The sequence below is a fragment of the Cyprinodon variegatus genome, unplaced genomic scaffold (genome assembly GCF_000732505.1).
Source record: "Cyprinodon variegatus isolate N-32 unplaced genomic scaffold, C_variegatus-1.0 Scaffold603, whole genome shotgun sequence".
NCBI lineage: Eukaryota > Metazoa > Chordata > Actinopteri > Cyprinodontiformes > Cyprinodontidae > Cyprinodon > Cyprinodon variegatus.
The window spans coordinates 477,919-503,665 of NW_015151056.1; the positions used below are offsets into that span (position 1 = coordinate 477,919).

At 36.7% G+C, this 25,747-nt stretch overlaps 1 protein-coding gene across 1 annotated transcript in view; it reads left to right on the plus strand.

Moving 5' to 3' along the window:
• Nucleotides 1-25,747, plus strand: part of thsd7a (thrombospondin type 1 domain containing 7A) — a 214,013-nt gene that overhangs the window by 165,167 nt on the left and 23,099 nt on the right. Inside the window, exons 14-22 of the mRNA XM_015392697.1 lie at nt 1,624-1,802; nt 2,342-2,347; nt 2,715-2,848; nt 2,939-3,092; nt 4,742-4,883; nt 16,160-16,275; nt 16,656-16,773; nt 17,973-18,118; nt 19,557-19,731. Coding sequence (XP_015248183.1) covers nt 1,624-1,802; nt 2,342-2,347; nt 2,715-2,848; nt 2,939-3,092; nt 4,742-4,883; nt 16,160-16,275; nt 16,656-16,773; nt 17,973-18,118; nt 19,557-19,731 — 1,170 coding nt within the window. The remainder of the gene's footprint in view (nt 1-1,623; nt 1,803-2,341; nt 2,348-2,714; nt 2,849-2,938; nt 3,093-4,741; nt 4,884-16,159; nt 16,276-16,655; nt 16,774-17,972; nt 18,119-19,556; nt 19,732-25,747) is intronic.

Here is a 25,747-nt window from a genome sequence, read left to right on the forward strand (position 1 = left end):
TTGCCGCCAAGTGATTGGCTGCTTAGAAATTAAGTGTTAACGAGCAGTTGGACAGGTGTACCTAATAAAGTGGCCGGTGAGTGTAGATTGCTGTTTTACTGACTAAAAATCAAGACATCGATTTTGATTAAAACACGAAACAAGGGTTACAAGTTCAAACAGCTGGATTCAGTTTATAACCATGGTAACAAAAGTACACCCTCTTTTAGTCCTACAGTTTCATGTATCAGGGTTTAGTATTCAGATGCAAAAGCAGCATTTATAAAACTTAGATTTAAGATAAATATGTGGGTAGTTAAAATCAATCAGAAGCAGGAGCGGCCATTTAAAAAGCAGAGGTGTTGTAAGTTTATTTTATCTGTGCAAAAGTGTAGGAATCAGCATTAACCTTAAAGAAACAATTTGCTGAGCAAATTTAGACGAGATGCAAAGTCATTTTTAAACAACATTTTACAGTGAGATAAACTATTCACAAATGGGAAGATTTCAGTAGTTTTTAAGGTTACACGATGTTTCTTGGCAGTAAAATTATGGTAAATTACCAATAGAAACAGCAAAATATCCAAAAGCTTAAACATAGATTCTACAGGTCTTGCTTGGGATTTGATCCTTAAATATTCTACGTAAGAAGAAGTGCTAAATTTTATCTGCAGGGGTTTTTTATTGTTTTTTAGTATGTGCATAAGTGGGTGTTTTTGCATGGGATCTACAAAGAGTACTGTGCAAAGTTAAGACGTACAAACTGTTTCGGTTTGACCAATTAAGATTTTTGTCCCACAGGAAGTTTAGACGTGATGTAAAATACAGATAAGGTTCAAAGCAGTCCATGCACTTGCAGATGATTATCATTATTAAAAGAATGATGATTAGGACAGTAAACTATATTTATAGGGCACCTTTTAGTCTATCTCAAAGTGCTGTGAACAAAAGTAACAGCAAAAAAAATTAAACCATGTTTCATATATGGTTATGTTTTAATAAACCGTGGGAGAAAAAATATCCTATTGCAAAATGATGCACACTTTCACAGCCTCTTTGCAGGCTTGTTTGATATGTTAACCATTACATGCATACAAAAACAATATTTTAGTTTAGTAAATTATAATTTAGTAAAATTTTATTTATTATTACTTTTTTTTGTTTGAATTACTAGTGTGAATTTATTTATATATTTATATATAATGTGAGACAGTCTATATGACATCATCATGATCTTAACCACTGCTATAAATCTACAATAGATTGGCTAAAATGGAAAATGTGGTTGTGGCACTGATCCAGTCAAAGTTTAGACCCCATCATTGAAACAATGTGATTTCACCTTAAAAGATATGTGTAGAAACAAAAGTCGGTAAACCTTAAAGAAGGAAGGAGTGTTGGAAAGAAGAACCAAGACTTGAATATGGTTTGTGTTTTGGTAAATTTGAACTCTGATTATGATAAATAAAATGGTAAAAATAACAGATATTTAGTTTTTTTAATCTAATTTCTAAAACTCTAGAGCTGAAAGTATGAATAGTACTTTCACTGACCACATTTCATTTGATAGTACTCAGCAATTTAGTGAGAAAAAGAATGAAACCAACTATTAACAAGAAAATTATGCTTTGTTTTTTCTATTAGGTTATATTGAGGAAGCGTGCATCATTCCCTGCCCATCCGACTGTAAACTCAGTGAGTGGTCCAACTGGTCCCGGTGCAGCAAGTCGTGCGGAAGTGGAGTGAAAGTCCGCTCCAAGTGGCTTCGAGAGAAGCCGTACAACGGAGGCCGACCATGTCCAAAACTGGACCACGTCAACCAGGTGTGGAGACATCATGAGTTATTCATTAGTGATGCAAGAAGTCTGGCGTTGTTGATAGGAAGAAAAAAAGTCTTCTTCAGCTTAGTATTGCTTATTATTTATTCATAAATTCTGGTACATTATGAGAGGGAGTCATGATTAATGAACAGTGAATTTAAGTCTGCAGAGTTGTCCTTTCCCTTCTGCTCATATGAGATTCACTCCGGCTTTTGTTAATCAGGAAAAGCAGCTGGTCCTGCAACTAAATAACATTTAAGTAAATCTCTGAGAATCCCTATATTTGCCAAAAAAGAAAGAGCTGCCATCCAGAGCATTGAAGTATCAATGGATTCATACTGAGAGTTGTGTTGATTTCAGCCTCACATTTTTGTCTGTTTAGTACACACAGGTATTTACGCCAGAGGCTTTTCTGGTTACGTTTTCTAAAATGTTGCATTAATCATAACTTCTGCTCTATGAGCTGTTGGCTAATCCTCATTAATCCATCTGTCTCTTTTTGATCCACCGCAATGCTTGCTGGATGTGACTTGCTGCCATAGGCCCAGGTAAGAGCTGCTCTGCTTTGCTCTTTGCTGTCTAGCACAGAAGTAAAATGCCACCCGCATCAGTGGGTCAATGACAGATACACACATACTGTACAGATGTGATTATTTAAGAGTAAATGAACAAAGTTCTGAAGCATACTGGAGCAGCATTAAACAGGCTCTTTTTCAGAATTATCCCAGTAAGGATGGAGCTTAAATCTCAGTGAGCTGAGTCAAAGCGTCACTGTGTATTAAGCTTTGCTGACAAATGTCCACAGTCCACCATAACGGCATAAAGAAAATAAATCATATTATATTTTTTAGCTTATTCATACAGTGTGAAACTTTAAAAACTAAAAGCACAGTTAAAAGTGACCTTTGCTCTTAGGTGTATGAGGTGGTACCCTGTCAGAGTGACTGCACACAGTATGTTTGGGTCGCTGAGCCGTGGAGTGTGTGGAAGGTCAGCAATGTGGATCTGAAGGAAAACTGTGGAGAGGGTGTCCAGACCAGAAAAGTCAGGTATATACAAATACATTTCTAATTATTTAAAATCTCTATCATTTTTATACGTAAAATAGAAAAGACTGCTGTTTTTTACTGGTTCCACAGGTGCATGCTGAACACTGTGGATGGCCCATCTGAGGCTGTGGAGGATTACCTCTGTGACCCGGAGGAGATGCCCCTAGGGGCCAGGGAGAGCCGGCTGCCATGCCCAGAGGACTGTGTCCTCAACGACTGGGGCCCCTGGAGTCGCTGTAGCATGGTGAGCGAGCTGAATCCAGATAAGGAGGGGAAAATGCAACAGATCAGCTACCAGGCAGAGCAGATATAGAGAGGACTTGGACTTCTGGCAAGCCCATTGAGATTTATCTTGATGTCTTTTTCTTGTCTCAAATATTTTCCCTGAGGCTGAGGATACAAAGCTTAGTTGTACTCTATTATGATGAGGAGTGTGTGAATTTTTGTCAACAGGTTATTTCTAGTCCACCAAGGAGGAATAAAGGGGATCCATGAACTGGGGAAGCAAGACAAAGTGGCTTATACATCACCTATATTACTCTGTGCTCAGTGTGCATTCAGCGAGGGAGGCAGATGATGTATGATAAAGACTCACAACTTCAAAGCAGGTCTCCAGCTCACATGTAATGATGCACACACACCTGCATATGTAAGCTGGAAATAATGTGCCTGGTTTGGCAGACAGCCACAAATATTCAAATAATTGTTTTCTTAGGAAAATGTACTGAATTCTGAAACCTGTTTTACTGAGAAACATGTATTAAAATAAAGGAAAAACACAAACCCCAAATTAAAAAATCGTAGAATCTTCTTTGATCAAAACGAATAATCAAAGCTAATTTTACCAAAGTTTAGCTAAACTAAAAATAAAGTAGAATGAAATTCCCTCCTGTATGAAGTCTAAAATGTAGACACAAGGTCTTCCTAATAACATAGTTAATAACATAATGGATTTTGTTTGTTTAAGCTCTTAAAGCTGCTGTTGATATTTGCCTTCTCTTTCCTTGTTGTGATGTTGGTTAATCTAATGATGTGGTTCAGAGCTTTAAAGTTTTTTTTGTGAATGTTTGTTTTTGGATAAAATGTTTAAAATACATTATGTGCTACAGAGTATCTTACTTTAGTGTTATGTTACCATTTTTCTTTTTTCCATACTTAAATTCACCTAGCTGTTTTAGGTGAACCTTCGCCACTTGATACGGATTTACAGTCTGGGTACAGTAGATAGTAGTCAAATAATTACTCTGAAGACGGTGTCAACTCCATGCAATTTTGGGAAGACCAGAGATGTCTAAGAACCTGTTGCTAAAAATGCTGCTTTCTAAACAACTTGCTAAAATATCATGTTCAGCGCCTGAAATGGTTTCATTGGCTTCACCCGAATCCCCTCACCACCTACCCCCCAAAAAAATTAAAAACACAGAGTAACTTTCTAACTTTCTACAATTCCGTTCTCAACGTGGAGTCTGCAGTGGCACTAGTGGAATTTCTCACATGTTTTATTCATCCATTCAGCTTTAGAGCCATTCAGAAAGCTATCATTTTCTTTCACTGTTTTCCTTCCCTTAAACCCAGAGAATCTGATGGTTCGCTGGTTGAGCAGAATATCTTTTTCAGCTTCCCTGTGATTTCGAGCTGGAAAAATCTGATTCCTTTCTGGAAAGAGAGAGGGAGAAAACTGACTGTTTGATGAACTGTCTTAATGTTTAGACACCCTAATAAGGAACAGGAATAAGGAGGTTTTAAATGTACCCTAATGGTTGAGAAAGTTAATCAGAAATCATGTGTTTTGTCTTCTCTGCTACACAGCTCAACTTTGGTTTTATGGGTTTTTTCTTGAAGATTACTTCTATTTCTCTCTGTTTCATCATTTTATGTTTTCATCCATTTCAGCCCTGTACCAGAAACAACAGCCGAGTGCGGACAGCATACACCCTTCGATACCCTGGTGTGGGCAGGCAATGCCCGGAGTTGTCTGACAAAGAGCCATGTAGTCTGAACCTAAACTGCTTCAATTACTTCTACAACATCACAGGTAAGGAGGAAGCAACCAAGTACCTCCTGAGAGCAGCAGTTCTGCTACTGCTTTGTGCTGAATGTTCAGATTTTTAAACAGCCAGGCTGAATATTTATGGATAAATAAAAACTAAACCACTTTCAAAAAGCAGCACAGCCTGCAGTTTGACGTGCTTTCTTTAAGACTAGGGTATGCAATGCATACATACATAAATACATGATGTTGCTTTTAATTTTCCATGGAATGAAGTTTGCTGCTTTGGATAAATTGTTTGCAAAATGATCTTAGTTTTGAAGTTTTTTATTTCACCTGGTATATATTTTTTTTCCCCAAGTGTAAACAAGTGTAAGCACACCTTTTATGACTACAAAGCAACATAACTATAAACTTTTACACAAAACCGAGAAAGGGGAACTTCTGACCAGTGCTAGCTTTCTTTGAATCCAAGCATTATCTTTCAGCTTGTTAGACAAAAATATTTAAATAAAATGTATGTGCATTCTAAAGATTAAAGTATAAGTCTTTTTAAGTATAAATATGAATTTACTTCAGGTCACCTTGTTTATATTGTATCAAAACAGTTCCATCAGATCCTAGAGTCAGATTAGTTAAAAGTCTCTGTCAGATTACACTGAGTGATTGACATGCAAGACATGCTCTTCCTGAAGGAGAACTTTGTAAACCTGTGGTGACAGTATTTGCTTGAATTTTGTTGTTGACTATTCAGCAATCCCTTACATGGAGTATGCATGCAATGACAGTGGAGAGGAAAAACTTCCTTTTAATAGGAAGAAACCTCCAGCAGAACCAGGCTCAGTGTGAGTGACCTTCTATTAAGGCCTACTTAGGTTCAAGGAGACAGAAGCAGACATACAACAAGAAGCAGAGATACAAAAGGCAAATGTTTACTAGCACAACAGGTCCTCTCCAGGAAAGTCCATCATAAATCTGAAGTTATGATGGACCAAAAGCCGTGGTACTAGCTTTTGAGGGAACAGTAATGATTCATACTCTCCATGAATGATGTGTTTATTGAAGAGTGGAAAGCAAAATCAACTGTTGAAAGAAAGTCATATGACATCCTGTTTAATTTTATCGCAAGCCTTGTATAGAAACATCTGGAGGATGGTTCTCTGGTGAGATGAGACTGAGGCAAAACTTTCCGGCCAACATGCAGCGAGGTGGAAAAACTGCACATCAGCTTGAAGTAGGATGGATAGGGAGCTACACATGGGACAATCCTAAAAAGAAACATTTTAGAGGCTGCAAATGACTGGAGATGATGGCAGAAGTTAACATTTTGGTTGGACAACTATCCTTCAGACACACCCAGATTTTCCAGTCACTAAATCTAATTTCAAATTGTTTGCATGACTTAAAAATTGATGATACAGATTATCTCCATCTAATCTGACCAAGATTTAGCCATTTGGCATAAATTGGAAAAAAAAAAATCTTTCATTGCAGGCAAAGACATGCCTTAAAATAGGGCTACTGAACTGGCAATCAACCTGAGATTCTGGCCCATGGGTGACTTGCGTCCAGCCCTCAATCTCATTAAGAGAAAAAGAAAAAAGAAGTATACAATCTTTATAAGAGGCTAGGCTCAGTTAAGTTACAGGTAACCTGCAGGTGGACCACTGTCTTTCTTTGCTACCCTTTAGTGGCCAGATATGAGTTAGTTTCTTTTGTTTTTCAACCCCTAAACTTAAGTCTACAAACAAGGATGGTACAAATTCTTATTGGAATATCGTTAACAGTAATGTACCTATGTTGTGACATAATTTTGAAGAGGTATTTGATTTTATGATATTAGCCTCCCATACAATTTCTGCATTCACTTCAACTTTGCTATATGTGTGGTTAACTCTCTACTAGCTGTTAATGTAAGCCAGGGGTTCTAATGGACATGGCAATGGGCTAATAGGGTTTTCATATCATCTGCCTGTATCCTGTCAATTTGAATGAAAGGATGTACACAAGTAATAATCAAGCTTGCCTGTGTGAGAACAGAACAGTTTCAAAAGAAATAAGTATTTTATTTTAACTTTAGAGTGCTACAAATCCTTTATCAGTAAATGTGCCACTGATATTGGTAAGACTGCATTTCTCCCAGGTAGCCTCAAACTGAAATGGTTCAAATATTAGAAAGATTTGGCTGGTCAGATATATTTTTCTAAAATATATACCCTTGTTTTTGTTATGTTTTGTCACTACTTTTACTGCAATAAAAGGCATTTAATGTAATTGCATTTATTTTATTTTTTTTATTCAAGGCAGAAAAAACATTTTTTCATGTTTTAATTTCAAATAATAAATATCATTTGTAACTTTGGCTTGGTATACAATTTATTCAAATGGCTGTGTCCTAAAAGACTTGGAACTATGACTGCAGCAGAAGGTAGTTCTAATATTCAAGGCTGGCCCAATATAAATAATAAAAAAAAATAAAAATCCCTCCATTTTAGATTTATGAAGTATTTGGTTTTGGTTCATGACAAAAATCTAAATAACATGCACTGAAGAGTTTAATTTCAATGTGACAAAATGTGAAAATCCAAGGAGTATGACTATTACTGCAAGGCGTTTTAGCTATCAGTTATTTATCAGTCCATCTCTACTTTTAAAATGTTGATTTAAAAGAGCAAAATAAATCTTGCTTTAAGATCCACTCCACTAGAAATATTAAGCTGAAATGATGCCAAGTGGTTAACAGACCTTGCTTTAAGATAATTAAGCCACATATTTATATTTAATTTACCATAAACTAAAAAAACTGCTTGCAGCAATAAGAGCTGAAAGTCTTTGAAGGCTTTCCAATCTGCAGAATTCAAGCTCCTATATCATTCAGGCAGAGGTTGCTCTAGATGCTTGTCTTAAAACTTTCAGAAACCTGAATTAAATATCAGGTTAGAACTGGTTCCTATTTTATTCCTATATTTTATGTGTTAAACCGTTCTTGTGGTTAAATGTCTCTTATATAAGCAGACTACAATCAGTCTTGTGTGTTTTGCTACACTAAGGTAGATGGTATAATCCCGCTCAGAGGATGCACATCGAAACACATGTATCTCTGTGTGTGCGTACATAACAAATGAGATTTGGGTAAAGCATTCTTTTCTTTTGTATAGTCGTTCCATCCTTCAGTGTTTCTCTACCTTTTGCTGCGCCTCTGCTTTTCTCTCTTACTGTCGCTCCTTCTTGTTTCCTTCTCCTTATTCTGGGTCCCCAGAGTGACACAAGGCTGCTTGGCACATGGAGGCACAATTCCCAAAGTTGCAAATGAGCTCTCTGCTGCTAAAAACAGCCATCTTTGTTAGCGGATGGCTTGTTTTATGGCCGATACCTCAGTCTCTGTTGTTAAAGAAGGTTTTTACAACACATCCAGGTTGTTTTGGAAAAATCAGCACCGCAGTTTTTGGAGTAAAATGTTCTCATCACTGATATTATTTTGGGGGGAAGTTAGGCTTCTCAATATTTCTGCTTACATTTAGCTTTAAGTATTCCATATTTTTCCAAAGTCTGAACCTAAATACATCCATATGGCCAAGGTGTTTGCTGGCAGAATTTACAGAGACGGCAGCCTCCTTCACTGGCTGTAAGGATATTTCAAACTGCTTAAATATCCTCTTTTCACACAAAGGGGTTAATTTGTTATCGCCGTTGAGCAGCAGCCAAATACTTTATAAAGCTTGACTTCAAAAGAAGAGAAAAATGATCCTTTCAGGCTGATTGCTACATGAGAAAAATTGACATGTGAAAAGAGCAAACATAAGTCATATCTGTGCTTCACTCTGCTTAGATCATCTGCCTGCTTTAGGTGTTCATTTTATATGTATAACATGTATATCCTAAAAAATCCATCTGGGTCCAGTTCCTATATGGTGCAAGGATTTCTCAGTATGTGATCCCTGTAATTATGTTTTCTCAGAAGTTGATAATATTCTCTTTGCATAACCTTCCAGACTTGGTTTTGTGCTATCTACAGAGGACTGCAGTGGGCTGCAGGTTCAGTTGTCTGGGGGTGATACTGAGAAACTAGTCCATGCATTTGTTACTTCAAGGTTAGACTGTTGTAATTCTTTACTATCAGCAATTCACAAACTGTAGTTAAAAGCTTTCAGCTGATCCAAAATGCTGCAGCCAGTGTTCTGATGTATATTAAAATGAGAATTATGTCTCCTACCTTAGCTTCTCTTCATTGGCTTACTTTTAGGAATAGTATTTACACATATAAAACCCTTTATAACCAAGCCCCATTTTCTATTGAAAATTGGATTGTTCCTAATGTTCCTAACAGAGCACTTGACACAGATTTACTGGTGGTTCCTAGATTTCTAAAAGTAGAATGGGAGGCAGATCTTTTAGTTATCAGGCTCCTCTCCTGTGGAAAAACTTTTAGTTTTAAAAAGTTTTAGTCTGTTATGCAGACACGCTGTCTACTTTTAAGGCAAGGCTTAAAACTTTCCTTTTTGTTAAAGCTTATAGTTTAAAACAGAGTAATGTTAGTCTCTGGGTATGTAGAGAGGTAGATGGAGGTAGAGACTTAACAGCCGAAACAGCGGGGGACAATTTCAGTCCAGACGTGTCTCTTTGGCTTGAACTTGTCCCTACTGTGGCGCTACCTTAGTCATATCTCATCCAATATAAGTAGTTGTCCGAAGCTATTTTCATTTTTTTGCTGCTATATGTTTGGGCTGCTGGTTGACGTAGAGACAACTTTTCCTCATCCTGCTTCATTCTATCTAGATTCTCCCATTCTATAGCATTTGTTACAGTAAGTGTCACTCATGAATTGAAAATTGAATCAGTTTGAAAGCCCACATAAGGAGGCTTGAATCTAAACTGGGGGTATTCCTTTTTGTAAATTTTTTGGGCTAAGAGTCTTGGTCATGGACGTGGAGTTTCAGTCTTTGAGAACTGAACACAATTGGCCATTTCCCTATGAGGTATAATTTGTTAAAATCACAACTGCATTTTTAATCACCTATTATAATTTATATATCTTGCATGCTTATTTTGTATGCCAGCAATATGTTTGCCTGCTTGTATATGTCAATTATGTATGTTTTTAGTGATCTAGATAGAATAGAATAGATAAAACAGAAAATCCCTATATTGTCCCACCATGGGGTAATTCTGATGTTTACAGCAGCCAAAAGATTATAGAAAAAATTGTGACACAAATGTGGACCTCAGAAAAGTGTATAAGAATAAAATAAGGTGAAGTTAACAGCAGGTGTTTCTGGGTTGGGGGAGGAGTGGGTAGTTGGTCAAACCTGTTGAAAAACTGGTTCAGATCGTTATCCCACTTCAAGCCTGTGTGTTTCTGATTTTGGCCTGAGATTGTCTTCAGGCTTTTCCAGATCCCTCTAATGTTGTTCTACTGCAGCAGCTGATCCTCCATCTTCTTCTTGGAGCTATTCTTCCCATTCCTGATTTTCTTCCTAAGTTCTTTCTGCACTGCTCCTCTCAGCTCCTCCTTGTTCCCTGATCTAAAGGATCTTCTCTTTTCTGTCAAAAGTGCCTTTATCTCAGGGTTGATCCATGAGTTTGTTATTGAAGAAGTGACAAATCTTTTTGATGGGCACAGTGCTGTCCACATGGAAGTTAATGTGATCGGTGCTGCTGTCTGTGATACTATTGATGTCCTGTTGATTAGGAGCACAGAGCTCTCATCACTGTGCGTTTCACAGCTAGATCGCGCTTTGCTGATGCTTTGCTCAGAAAGAGAGACTGGTCTTTGCGTTGAATGAAATGTATGACGATAATTGGGAGAATGTGAATTAATAATAGCATCCCTAAAATATTCAATAATATCACAATATGTTCTTCTGATATCATGCAGCCCTTGTCTGTGTTGGCATAGAGACTAGCTGGTCATACCCACATAGCCTTAAAAAAACGACACTTTCACCAATAATTCATAACCATTGCGAGTTCAAGAAAAAAAAAAATAAGGCTCTGTATTGTATTAAAATCCATGCATCCTAGTACTCTTGGAGGCTTGACATCAATGAAAAGTTAATCAATGAAGGTTTTCAGATATTTCCACGAGTTGAAAGTACTGTAGCTTCTCACTGCCTTTGTTATTTTATTTTTTGTAGGTCTCTTGATCTTATTTTCTAACCTGTCATGGCTTCAACTACTGTTCCTCTGTAAATTGCCTGCCCAGTCCTCACTTTTCTGTTATGGTCATACAAAAGAGGTCTAATAATTATAAAAAGCTGCAGCTTTATTATTCAAAACTGACAATATTTGAGTGCTTCTTAGAATATAAATGAAATAGAAAACGCTTTTATTGTCCCACAGTTGGTAAACTGTGGTGTTACAACAGCAAAAGATTACAGCAAAACCTTAAAAACTGTATAAAAATAACAGAATAAGTGACAGAGCTAAAAAAAAAACAAAAAAAACAGTGTAAATGCAGTGTTTTTACAAATATAAATCTCACCTATTTTAAAATCAAGTTTAGGGTCTCTTGTTGGTTGTGTATTTGTCACTGGGAAGTTCAAACACTTTAATAGGGTTTGATTTTAGTAATTTCTTTAGTATTTTTTTCCTTCTTGTGTCATGTCTTACTAGTAGTTCTGTGATGGACATTAACATAGTGAAAAATTATGGCAGGGGTGGACAGTTTCAGTTTCTGAGTGTCCAACATCCTGCTACTTTTGGATGGTCCAACACACCTGAAACAAATGGCTGAGTTATCTCCTTAGCACTCAGTGTCTGTGTTTGATTCCGGCAGCTGCATCTTCTTAAGGCCAGATTCGTCATCAAGGCAATTACTGTACATCACAGTGCAGTGGCTTGGTAAAATGGATTAAAAGACTCCTTCATATGCGGTTGACATGTAAAGCCTACTGTTCGCCCGGTATGAAGAACAGGTCCGTTGTATCTTTTATAGCCTTGGGTATCCCATGATTCAGTCTAAGTCCAAGCAAGCCGTCTGCTCCACGCTAAGAGGAAAAAGGGAAATGGCAATGAGCAGTTGTGAATATTATATTATAGTGCATCATGATATAATAGAAGCATATGAATAATTTCGTCTTGAATTAGTGACAAAAATAAATTTAAATACAGAGTCAGCAGGAAATGTTTTGTTTATTGGAAAGTTTTAACTGTCCTTGTGCAAATGGGTTTGGCTGACATCTGAGGTCAGATTCCAGTATCTATGCAGTGTATGAACTACAAACGACAGTACTGCTGCTGAAACTCTTCAAAAATGTAATTAGCACACAGATCAGTAGTGAGAAGTTCGGTATTCATTCTTTGTCCGCTTTTTGAGTCAACTGTCACAGTTGCTAGGTGAGAGAGAGCTTACGCTTAGGGAGGGACGGTGACACCCTGAGAAAGCTGGACCAGATTGAATCTATAGCCAAACTCTTCTGACCTCTTTATTTTCATGGCCTTCGAAGGACTCAGTCCAGGTTGGTCCTTTAGAGGATGCAGCCGCTGAAATTGTACACACCCAATTTCTTCAGAGTCCTCTTAATTATCTATTGCCTGATTCAGGCGTGTCAGACAAAGGACACATCCAAAAGAAGCAGAATACCAGACAATCAAAGATGGGCCTATTTTTTTTATTTATAATTTCTGTGAGCACTGCATGATAACTTTTCTTTTAGCAGCAGACAGACACAATTCCTGCCTTTACAGACGGATCAGCTCTTTAGATGGTTTCAATTAGCAACTAACTAGCTGTGTATTTTTCTCTCAAGGAAAAAACTGATGAAACAAGGCTGCTTGAAGCTCTTTAAGTGTTTTTAGTGTTTTCTTTCCCATGACTTTATACCTTTTGCTACAAATGTAAATTGATCTAAAAACAATCCTTGGTTGAACTTCTTGAAATGCTCTATTAAACTGGTCCAAGCACTAGCTAAATTGCATGTTTTTAGATTCCCCATGTCACCAAATAAACTGAACTGGTTTAAAGTGTTCTGGTGTGTCCTCTAAACACTTTTTTTTTTTTTTTCTTTTTAAGAGCTATTTGACCAAGCTGATATAAACACAGTATAAAGGTGTGTCCTTGGATGGTTTTCAGATCTCTTAGAGTTATCATACTAATCAGGCCTACTGTAAGTTGTAGTAATGGCGGCTGACGGATCCTCTTTAACTCTGAAGTTGGATTTGCTGAGTGCTTTGAGTTATTATCCTTCTGTCCTGGAATGAGCTGTCTTGTCACTTTTGCAGGATTTGACTGAGTCTGAGGCGAAAGTATAGCACTCTAAATGTCAGTGAAAAACAAAACCCTGCAGCCTCTGTCAGAAGTTGCATCATCGTTAAATGCCAACAGTCTGTGATTCCACACTGTTGTTAACTTATACATTTCCTTTAGTTCTTTATCAGTTAAACATAATTCAGCTGCCAGTTCATTTGGGTAATTGCACCAACTGCTGAATGTTAATAGGGATATTTTTCATCAAACCATTTGAATAAATGCTGAAAAATGTTTTGAATAAAACATTTTCTGCACCAAACCTGAAAGGTTAGACCTTACTCAAAGCTTGAGTGTTTCATCACATTTCCATTGTGCAGTTTTACAAAAGAATAGAATTGGGAACATAATAACTATATGTATCTCATGACTCCCAGTCACCTCCTTTTCATCTCACTATGCATGTTGAGCAGTAAAATCAACAGTGGCAACCTGCTGAATGCTAATGCATGTTTTCTCTTCTAACTAAATCTATTTTCTTTTAAAGCTTCTGTGTGACAATTCTAGAAGGTACATTCAAAGCGTGGGACATGAATGCTAAAAAGGACAATTGGCAGGGACAACTACAAGTTTTCCCACTCTATTTCTAAATAAATACAAATTAACAAAAGTATAAATAGTATATATTTACTGAAACCAAAAGGAAAAACTATTTTGAACATAAGAATCACACATAATCACACATGGCATAATTAAATCCATGCTTTTTTAAAGCAGAGGATTAACAAAAGCTTTTAGATGTGGATGTTTACCTAACATCTAGAGCAGCAAAATATAAAAAATATTTTTCCCAAGAAAATACCGAATGATGTTTCATACTTATTTAGCAACACTTAAACAGGATTAAGTGAGCAGGTTTGCTGGAAAAATATTCCATGCAGCAATCATGGATGACTCCTTGGCAAAATAGAGATACGGGGGACAGATTTCTTCTCACCCACACTAGTCTCTAAGTTGGAAACCTCTTTTGCCCCAGGGGTGAAAAAAAAAATAAGAATCTTCCATTTAAGGAAGACAGATAGTTAATACTCTACATATTAATAAGTATGGGGTCAGATCACCAAAGCTCTCAGCTGGGGGGCCTCTGGTCAGATGCTGATAGGATAGTTTAAAGGACTTTGTTGGAATGGGGGTCCGTCAACAAATTGGACCCCATAGATTAAGAAAGGGAGTCTGTCAAAAGTCATGAACAGGGAAAAGTGAAAAAACACATTTGGAAGTACAACCATAAAAAGTTTTAAAAAATACACAGACTTCAATTTTAGTAGTTGAAGATGTTACACTTTTATTCTAGAGGTTTGGATTTGCTGTGATGTGGATGACTGAGAACCCCCAAATGCATTTTGGCAAAATGCTGTAGTGTAATTGAACAGTAATAAAATACGCATTTTTATATTTTCTTTATGAGCTTAAGATTTGACAAACAAGAAGATGCCCTTTGATTCTATGTTTTGTTTTTTACCCTTTTTTTTTATTTATTATTACATGTAAAGCTTGCACAGATCATGTTAAACAAATACCCACTCTCATGCAATGATCCTCCTGGGGCATTACTTTTTTCTTCTTTCCTTTTTAACTGAACAAAATGAATAAAAGAACATTTGAATGCAAACACTATTGAAGTAATTAAAATTCCAATCCATCTAATCGCATAGGCAACAATAGTTTATAGTGAAATGTTAGGACCAAATAATGTTGTTTAGCGGCAAGCTTTAGAGTGAGTCATAGTTATGAAGTCAAACTACAAGTAAAATATGAAGATAAAGAAAAGAAAAAAACTACTAAGTTAACTCCAAATTGTTTGGAGAAATGAAAGTGCTGCTGTTGAGCATCAAACAGCAATGCTGGTTAAAAAAATTAGAAATTCTAATCTGAGTCTTGCTACATTTTCTTTATTATTTAAATTACTCACTTTTATTTAAGGCTTTCAGCAACTTTGCTGAATGCCCAGCTGACTGAGCTAGTTATGTAAAGTACTTTTAATGCCTCTGAAGAGAGGTTTGTTTGGTCTCCAAGCTACTGCCCTCAGATATTTATTCTTACTTTGTTGTCTTAACTGTACAAATTGCCACATATATCTTCATGTGTGCTAAATTGGCTCTTTACTACTAAAAAAAATACTCTGGTTCTTTGCTGAAAATTTAAATAACGATTTAGGAACCAGCTTGAATGCATTGCCTGGTCAAAATTATTCATTTGCTTTAGGCAAAAACAAAAAATTTTTCTATTAATTTACGATATGATTGTAGTTTCTTGACTCCAGAAAAGTCAGTTTTCCCAGTTTCTTTTAGCAAAAGTAAGTAGGTTAACAAAGCTTGATTTAACTACACTGTTTTGTTTTTTTCACATAAACACACTATGAACGTATTTAGGCAAATAATATTGATATATATTCATGGCAAGACAACTATAGCTTGGCTGAAGACACAGCTGGAAAATGGGTTACTGTGGCATCTCTGTTCTTGGTTAAAACACGGCATTTTATTTTTGAGAATACTTCTACTGTCATCCAAGTCTGTTCTGGCACGAAAAATGAGATGTGTGGGAGGGACTAAAGAGAAATGCACCGAAAGAAAAACATGTTTTTCTCCTTGTGTGGAGTGCTGCCAAAAGAGCATCATCAGCAGTCCAACTGAAAATAAGATAAGTTTGAGGACGAGAATTAAAGCAGAGAAACTATATAAAAAGTATTTTCCCTGTTAAATCCTGCTCTGTATGAACAATAAAAAACATTAATGTAATGTTTTTGTTTTTTTCTTAACACAGGATTGGTTATCTAAAGATAAGATTTAATTAATCAAATAGAAAAAAATGTCTTGGGGTGTTAATAGAATGTATATTAAGATAAAAATATGTACCCCTAACCTCTGCCTTAGAACATTGATACTGGTCTCATATCCTTTTATGAGAGTGTGTAAAGTTATTCTTTAAAAGAAATGTTTGAAAGCTGTCATATGCTGTCATTATTGAAAGTATAATTAATGGGATTTTTCCCATTAATGTAACTCTTATGCCAGTATTTCAGTCCCGTTATCAGTTGTAGCTTATCTGACGTCAGATATTTCTTATTTTTCAGACTGGAGCACTTGTCAGCTGAGTCCCAATGCTGTTTGTGGAAGCGGGATCAAGACCCGAATGCTTGACTGCGTTCGCAGTGACGGAAAATCTGTCGATATTAAATACTGCGAGGAGGTGAGACAGGAAGTTATTTTGATATATCACCATTTATGACTACGCTCCTCTGTTCTGATACTGGCTGAATACTGAATACATCATCATGAAATATTTAGTTTATCATTCTGAGGTTGTTGTGGGTTTAACCTGGTTAAATAAAGGATAAATAAATAAAAATTAAACTAAGAACTATCTATATTTAAAAGTGATTCTCAGCTTTAACATTTAGCAAACAGATTTTCACCACACCTTTCATTTTTATTCTATGCTTGGTGTAAGAACAGCTTTTTGCATCTTTTAGCCTAGAGCTCCAACATTTTAATGCAATAGGTAGTCTATAGCTGTGGTGTGCATCGTTTAAAATTTTTAATTCTATGCATTTATAACTTCTGTTCCAGCTAAATTTGGAGAAGAACTGGCAGATGAACGTCTCCTGCACAGTTGAGTGTCCGGTTAACTGCCAGCTGTCAGAGTGGTCGGCATGGTCAGAGTGTTCACAAACCTGTGGACTAGAAGGTACATTTATTAACTGGATTTTTGTGTTGCTCTCTTCCACACAGTCAGGCTGCGTAAATGAAGCTGTTCCTTCCAAATAAGTCCTGGTTATGTTTTTAGTGTCCAGCTTAAAACTTTTTTAATGACATGAACAGACCCGCATTAAACATCCCCTGCTTATAGTGGGCTAATTTGTCATGAAAAACTCATAAGCAAAAATAAAAATAAAAAAGAAGAGGATGAGGTTTGTAGGATGAGGAGAAAGCAGTTCTGTAATAATGACCAGAAGGCATTTGTCCTCCTATTTCCTTGCTTGTTTTGATTCAAGCTTTTCTCACATTGGTTTGCATCTTGTTTTGTGTTTTATTTGTTCCTTGGAGCTCTAGAAGCCACATGGAGATATGTGAAAGGTTCCTAAGGTGAAAGCAGCAAGAGCAGGAAGGGGTGCAGATTTGAGATGTTTCTGTTTGGCTGTGTGGGAGGTTCTCTTGATAAAATCGGATATACGTTTTGACAGTGTGTGTACAGAGGATATGCTGTGTTGAAAGGTGGTGCATAATGGCAGCGCTACATTTCAGGGTGAGTGGATTGTTGTGTGGAAATAAAAGTGGAATATCGAAAAAGAGGAGGGTTGTGAAACTTTGAGAGTGGGTGGTTTAAAGAAGACAGACGGCACAGCTGGCTTGAATTCAGAAATGCCACAGAAGAGTTTTTTGTTGTCTTACAGCTAATTCACCACATCCCCTCTGCACTCAGATCAAACAGGCTCAGAGTCTGTCTGATGCATCAAATTAAACCAGACAAGATTTGCTGATTGATGTGGAATAAAAGCCATTTCACTCAGGTTGACCGAGAACCAATAAAGGTTTCAGAGCATAAGAACAGCATTTCAAGCCCTTTAGAGGAACCCTGCTCTAAGTGAAGTGCTGTTGTTCATGGTGAGACTAATTTAATACATTGAAAACAAACAAACACTTAAAATAAGTCGTTTACATGGGAAAGAATGACTGCTGTGCAGCAAACCACAAAGACTTCCACATGTGTTGAAACAGCTTGCATTCAATTCATTGGGCTTAAAAAACAAGAGAGTGGTTTAGTCATACATAATTTACATCTCTGTGAGTAAAACCAAAGATGCAAAAATATATTAGCTTTAAAAGACGCCAAAGGTCTTTATAAAAGCTCAAACACAAAGAAAATGTGCTTTTTGTTCTCCCAAGGTAAGATGCGGAGGCAGCGCTTGGTGGTTCAGGCGTCGCAAGGTGACGGCCGGCCGTGTCCTTCCCAAATGGAGCAGTGGAAGCCCTGCCCCGTCAGGCCCTGCTACAGATGGGAGTACAGCCCCTGGTCTGAGTGTCGGGTTGAGGTACGTCGATAAATCATTGCAATGTACAACAATCCACAGACATTAAATTTTAGTAAGTGCATCGACCTCTGGCAGTAGAAAAAAGGAATGCAACTCTGACTGTTGTGTTGGATCAATAAGTGGGAGGGCTGGAGCCAAAAGGATGATTCCTCTAAAAAATAATAGTCTTTAGTATTGATGAACGACCTCATCATATTCCTGCTCGTACTGTTATTCTGCTAGATGGATGGCAGAAATCAATCTAATGCATTTTTAATGCTAAAACGTTACTGAAAACCTACAACTTTGCCAAGAACATTGGCAGCCTGAACTCTTCATTTTGATTTGTTTACCTTTAGGTCAGAAGAATAAAAATTTATTTCACTGTTTTATAAGCAGAGATGGATGAAGCGGAATTTCTGTAGAGATGCAAACAAATACTTCCATTTAACTCGACCAAACATTTTTCTACGTTGAGTCTTAATATGTGAGTTTTAATGTTTTCACTGCAGTTCTGATCTCATACTACTGTCCTTAGGGTTTCCCAATTTCATCAAAACTGATAGGAAAAAGGGTCATTTCTAAGCCTCTGCTAAACCTGATGAACAACAGTTTATTCTGCATTTGATTTAGATGTTTAGATAAAAGTTGCGAGACACGGGCTCAAGGGAAGCTTCCCCCCTTCATTTAGATTTCCCCGGGTCAACAAACACTGATTGAATGAATGAATCTAGCAGAATTGTGTTTTATACTACAGTAAGGTGATTATCTAACTATTTATTTCTCTATGTGCATATGAGGGAAACAAAAACAGCCAAATCAAAGCTTAAACAGACATTAAAAAAGGAAAACACTGGGGCAGATATTCACCTTATATCAGACCCACGAAAACATGCAGCCAGAGCAAGAGTGGAAAAGTTTATCTCAAAGTACATTTCATCTTTTAAAATAGACCATTTAAAGCTCAGCTCCAAAGTTTAGGAATCAACACAAGCTACAGAGAGGAACATTCTGTCTATAGGTATGAAAAGATGATGGAGACCCCTTCGTCTGTTCCAATTTGCATGTTTTCAAAACAAAAACAAGGCTCAACACTATTCCTGACATTTTGAATTGAAAAAGCTTCCTGGATGGGAAGTGAAATGTCTTCAAATTTGGAAACCAAGTCCAGTGGATTGTTTTTCATTTTCTTTTTTTTGAAATTAATATGACCTGGATGACTGAGAACCTTCACCAGCAACTTGTCTCTCAATTCAATTCGGTTTATTTATATAGCGCTAATTCACAACACAGGTCATCTTAAGGAAATCTAAGGAAAACCAGTTGGTTATATTGACTCATTAATTCGAAGGGAATCCCTCATACCAAGCATGCTTGTAGTGACAGTGGAGAGGAAAAAACTCCTTTAACAGGATCTCTCAGCGGCTGGGATATTTTATCACTTTTCGTCTTTGCTCAGAGTGTGGTGTGCGGACACGGGACACGCTACAGGAACCTGTCCTGCTTTGTGTCGGACGGCTCCAGTGACGGCGAGAGCAGCATGGTGGACGAAGAGCTGTGCAGCAGCCTGGAGTTGGCTGTAAATGGAAACAAGAAAATCATACTGAAAGAGGCCTGCACCCTCCCATGTCCAGGTAACACATTACTGCTCAGAAATATGGGGAATATCATTTGTTTGCGAGGCCTGTTTCATCTTGCAAAGGGTTATTGTCAGAACTCCATAATCATAATTTCCGCTTGACAGTACAATGATGTACATTACTTTCATCCTATGCTAAGAATAATGTTGTCTTGTCAGTAGCAAACATTTTTTCTCTACACTTTACTGAATACTAGTAGTACTATTTATGGAAACAACAAAGATGTTATGTGAAGTCACATATAAACCATCCATGACAGGCCTACCACAAAAAGGAAATTGGAGAGATGGTAACAACTCTCCTTGGCACAGCTGTTTGCCTTTCACTCCTGTTTTTCTTGCATTGTAATGCAGTATTCTCTGTTTATTGTTTCTCTTACAGCAAACATTGGTTGAATGTTTGGTACATTTATTTTATCATCAATGAAACTGGTGGATTTTTTAACATGAAGATGTAGTTCTTGTTAGCTTAAAAATTGAAAAAAAAAATGTACTTATTGCTTCTTAAAAAGGCCAGAAGTTTTGTTTCCATAATTTTTAATGTTTTATTTTTTTTTCTGACGGTGTACTTTCAAAGGAAAGCCTTTGATCTGCTTGTTTGGTCAATATAAAATCACTGTTTTTCCCCTTTGATCCGATTTGTGTTTAAATTGTACATTTTAAACGTGGCCTATAACTCACTGCAAAGTGTGACGACTGCTGCTCCAAAAGGTCAGAAACTCGAAAAATACAATGGCAGTCCTTCATGCAGCACTTTCGTTTTGCCTCTTTATGCTGTTACGAGTTTCAAGAGCTTATTTAATCTAGATTTAAAGATTTTTTAATTCTTTCACGTCATATAATGACACCTCCAATCTAAGGGAGATCTACTGCTTGCTGGCAGCAGAGTTGCTAAGCAACAGACAGCAGAGCAGGTATGGTTTCTATAATACGTTTACTACTACCTACATCCAAACAGATGTATGTTTCTCTACATTTGGATCAGGCCAAGCCCAGTTTGTAAATATACCTGAAGTCAACAGCCTCAAAGTCTGTTTGGAAGTAGATCAAGATCACTTCAAAAGGTTGATCTCTGTCCGGATGTTTGGCCTGGACCAGAATTTGCTGGTCTTTAATTGTACGTGCAAGAAAAAAAAAAAGTCTGGACAAATGAGAAACATACTTGGGTTCATTTGAAGTGGACCAAATGTTGCAGGGCGGGATAGATCCTTGATACCAGGGTGCCTTGAATGCTTGCCTTTAATTATATACATTTAAAATTAGCAAATGCAAAGGTTGGGTAATGTAAATGTACAACAAAAAAAAGGGTTAAAAAAACAGCAACTTACACTTTTGCTGTTTTTCTGAAAACATTTTGACAGCTATCCAGGAGTATTTGTCAGTTCTGTCAGATCGCAGCAGAGCAACCTGTAGTTGGACGGCTGATGTTTCTAGGAGCCATGAACTATCTCTTAACAAAGATGGCTTCCTTCACCCATCTTTCAAACCATTTGTCCAAAAGGTTTTGTAATTTCTTCTTGAGGTCCAGAGCTGCTATAAGCGTGTAAATATATAAGAATAATTTTTTACATTTCTAAGATTTTTATTATAGTTTTCATTTGTTTAGCTCTGTTTACCTTTGTTTCCATACACTGATGTATGACTTCAAAAGATTAAAAAAAAAGAATCTTGAATACTGGGAAGATTTAAGGTTTAGTTAATTTTTACTTTACTCAGTTAATTTTTACTCTGTTAAAATTTTACTTTGGATCCAGTTGGCTCCAAAATAAACTTTTAAGATTTTTTTCTGACTGCAGCAGTTGTTTATGAAGATAATTTATTGACAAGTGTGCATGTTGATTAACTTGCTGTTTAACACCAATGGCTGCTGATCTATATTTTGTTTTACACCTACTTTTTTATTTGGTGAAACTTTAACGCTCAAGTATTAATAAAGGCACCTATGTTGAATAAACAAGGTGCAGCTAAAAAAGTCAATCCAGAGCACAATTTTCTGCCTCTTGACCAGACTCTCCACTGCAATCCTTCGCTTTACATCACCAGCTGTGACTGAAAATCTCCCACTATGGAGTGGATGTGTGATTAGCAACTCTGGAAGAAGTAAGAACCAGATTGCATCTGGTCTCTCCTGAATATCTTTGGCTTATTTCAAAAGGTTATTTAAAATCCCCTACTGTAGTCACAGGGTAGATTGAACTATATAGCAGCTCTGTATCCTTATTTGTCATTTCTCAAATAAGAGGTAGACATTGAAATAAACTGACTAAATCATCATATAAATTTACTGGTAGATTATGTGTTTGTCTGCAGCAGCACAGGCCACTTTATCATCTCCTTTTGCAACATTTCAAATCATGACAGCCATATATATTTGGCTCTATTTAAGAGCAGTTTTTGACACATTCCTTTGCTGTACTTGGGATGTTTGATTCAGCTGAAACACAGCCTGTCAGCTTGCAGAGAGCCACCCAAGAAGAGTGTGACATACCAAGGTGTTCACTTGAGCAGCAGTCTGATGAATCCTCACTGATCTCTTAGCAGCAGATGCCGTTAGTGTGTTGAGGTGTTCTGCCAAGCCAGGGGCACCACTGAGAATAGCTGTTTTTGCTTCATGTGGAATTGCAGAATGTCGGCCCATGTCTTAATCCAACAAGATATAAACTTTAAAAAAAAATATGGCACCTGCATTTTCAATCATCTTCATTAAAGTAATAGTTAATTAGAGAAAATTAGATCAAATTTCTACGGCCATATTTGTGTACATTATGAAACTGAAATCAGCAGAACTATCATTCAAGCTTGACTTATTGTTCAGGTAGAAATAGAGATGAGTTTGCAGTATGATGATTAGACAAGGTCAAAGACAAGCAATGCATGTGAAGGGTTCCTTCATCCAAGGGCCCAACTTAACTTAGTTATTACCCAAAAAAGTATTTTCTATGAAGCATTTAATGCATTTCATTTTGTTCAATATTTATTTCTAAAACAGCTACATCACTTCCATAGTGGACATATTTGTTTTTATTTGGTTTGTTTGTGGATACTTGGGCTGTTTCTGACATCTTGTTTGAATTTTTTGAACATAGAAATATTACAAATATATTTAATGAGAAAAATGTTGACAAGCTCAATATTTATTTTACTCACCGTAAAGCTAAGTTAATACAGTACTTTTGTGCAAGAGCTTGTGAAGCTGATTTCACTGTTTCCCTTTCACTAATGGGTGAAATATTTTTCTGTGTGTCTCTACGGTATATTTGACACTGCTGATTTGTCTTTTAGAAAGTGAAAGCAAACTAAGTGCTCCAACATTGATTTGTATTCTCCTGATGCCAGGGTAAACACAAGCTCTGGGAGATTGTTAAAAAATGTTGTTTCCCACTGCCTTTTTCTTGGGATTGTTTCCTAAAACAGCCTGAAAAAGGGTTGTTTTATGCAAACTTTATTGGCATCTGCAGAGTAAGGAACTAAAACACCAGCTAAAGGCAAGAAGTTTGGCTTAAATGAGAATCCTTGTAGAAAGCATCGGTTTACTTCTTTTACATTTTAATAATTGGTTATATTATTAGAGGTATAAGAAAAGTTATACAAAAATTGGAGATTCAGCTGTATCTATCAAAAAGCATTTTTAAAGCCCCTTAAGATTTTGATTTTTAGGTTTTATCACAGTTTAGACTTAAAATAACATATCAGTAATAATTATATATGGAACATATGTGAGGTAAGATATATACAGAAACTAGTGTACTTTATTAAAAGAGCATAACATAAAAAATCCTCAGAATTACATTAAAAAACTGTATGTTATCTACACAGGCTGAAGTAGAATAGGTAGGGTTCCGTTAGGATTATACCCTTTGAGTTCTCTAAATAAAATTAGAATGAATCTGTTGATCTAAGATTCAGGAAACTGCCGATGATTAAAAGAAGCAGGTAGACACAGCCTTTAGCTGTTCACCCAGCTAAATCCCAGCTGTGTCGCTGTTCAAGTAACTACTCTGTAGCCTCTTAAGAGGATCACGCAACGAAGGATGCTTCAAAAAATTAAGAACAAGATGAACAACCCTGAGCATCCTCCTCAGGAGGCTGGAGTACAACAACAAAGTGACCTAGTCAGATCTGGGAATGCAGCATATTCTCTCTGTTTTACAGCTGTCCCCAACTAATCACTCCCCACTTTCATAAATGGAGTTACTATTACATGTTATTTCCCTTTGGAATAATGGAGATTTTCAATGAACCAAATAAGGCTATTGTGAAATGCAGAATGGGCAAGAAGCTGCAGTCTCTTGATGATAATGGGTTAAAAAGGTTAACCCCAAAAGTCTTGCAATTTGCAGAAATTTAAGGGGAGTTATTAAGTGTTTTATAAATCTATGTCTGAAATTCTAATCAAATTCCTTCTTTAATTGATTGTAATTGCAAGAGAACAAGTTGAATGTGAAAAAATAGGATGGTAATGTAAAAACAAGGAGCCATGGGTTAATCCCTTACTCATGACTGTAAAGTTTCTGCACAGAAGACCTTGTTGCATAGTTTAAAAGACTAGCTTCCCTTTAAACTGTCTGTGTTTATGTATAACTCATGAATGGAGCCATGTCCCACACAGAAGTTAGCTTTTATTATTGAAGGGACTTTGATGAAATTGCAGACATGGAGAGCAACTCAGCGGGTCTACATTCATCAATAAAGATGAAATGTGTGTCAGATCTCCTGTTTTAAAGGGAGACACATATGGGAAGCATTCAATGCATATATTTCCGTCTTTTATTGCTAGTCATGTAAGAATCATCTGGCATTTTACCACCTCCAACTGCCAAAGCTGAAGGCCATAAATCTGTTGTAAGTCGCTGCATTTTAGTTGAACTGGTCCAGTTTGTGTAACTGGTAGGAACTGGTGATTGTCGTTGAGTCGTGGCTGGTGTTACAGATCATTATGTGTCATTGTTACATATCATCACCAAACCACAGAGCCAGCTACTGTAGGCCTCACAAATTCTATCCTTTTAAGCATTCAAACACTTTATGGCAGCGTCAGATGTGGTTCTGTTCCAGTATTCTTTTCTTCCACATCTGACATGTAGATAGCTGTTAATAGAAGAGAGCTCAATGCAGTGTGCTTCATAGAAAATGTGTCAGTGTGCCATGTGTGGACACATTTTCAGCATGAGTTGTCCCAGTGGGAGACTAAGCCACAAACCTGGCAATGCTGGACTACAATCGACCTATACAGGATGCCCAATTTTATTTTTTTCATTTCGGTCACTGATTAAGTTTTGGCACAGTTTGTAGTCCGTGAAGGACATCTGTTCTAACTTGTATAATTTATGACTGTAAATGCAATGACATACAGTACATACTTGCAATTTGATTTATATAAGAAGACTAAGTTTTAATATGCAATCCAAGTGATTATTTTTTTGTCATACCTTTAGAATCTTTCTGCTAACAGAGTCAGGAAAATATTTGAATTATAAAAATACTTACCTGTATTTTGTATTTATTGGTAAAGAAACTGTTTGACTTAGTAAAACTTTGCTATTTCTGTAAAACTTGGTGCATTAAATAATTTTCAAATGGTCACAACTAGTGCAAACCTGCATAACATATCTAATGTTCCCTTTAGAATGGAGATAAACTCAGACAAAGAGGTGAAGTCTTGATGCATTTCAATAATTCAGGTGGAAAAATCCAAGAAAGTTTAATAAGTTGTCTGGACTGGTGCTTCTTCTAAAAAGGTTTCATCTCTTCTCCAATCAACTTGTTCAGTCTGAGGAGTTGGAGGTAAACTCAGGCTAATTCAAATAGTCCAAAATGTACTTCCTACCTCTTGCTGCTACAGTAGCTCCCTCAACGTTTGTGGGTCAACAGTAAAAACACTATTAGGGGTAGGAGAGAACATCTCCTATATTGCTGTGCCAAATCTTGACAACCGTCAGCCTTAAAGGAATAGTACACTCAAAACATGATTAGCCTTCATTTTCTACTCACCCCCATGCTGAACAACACTC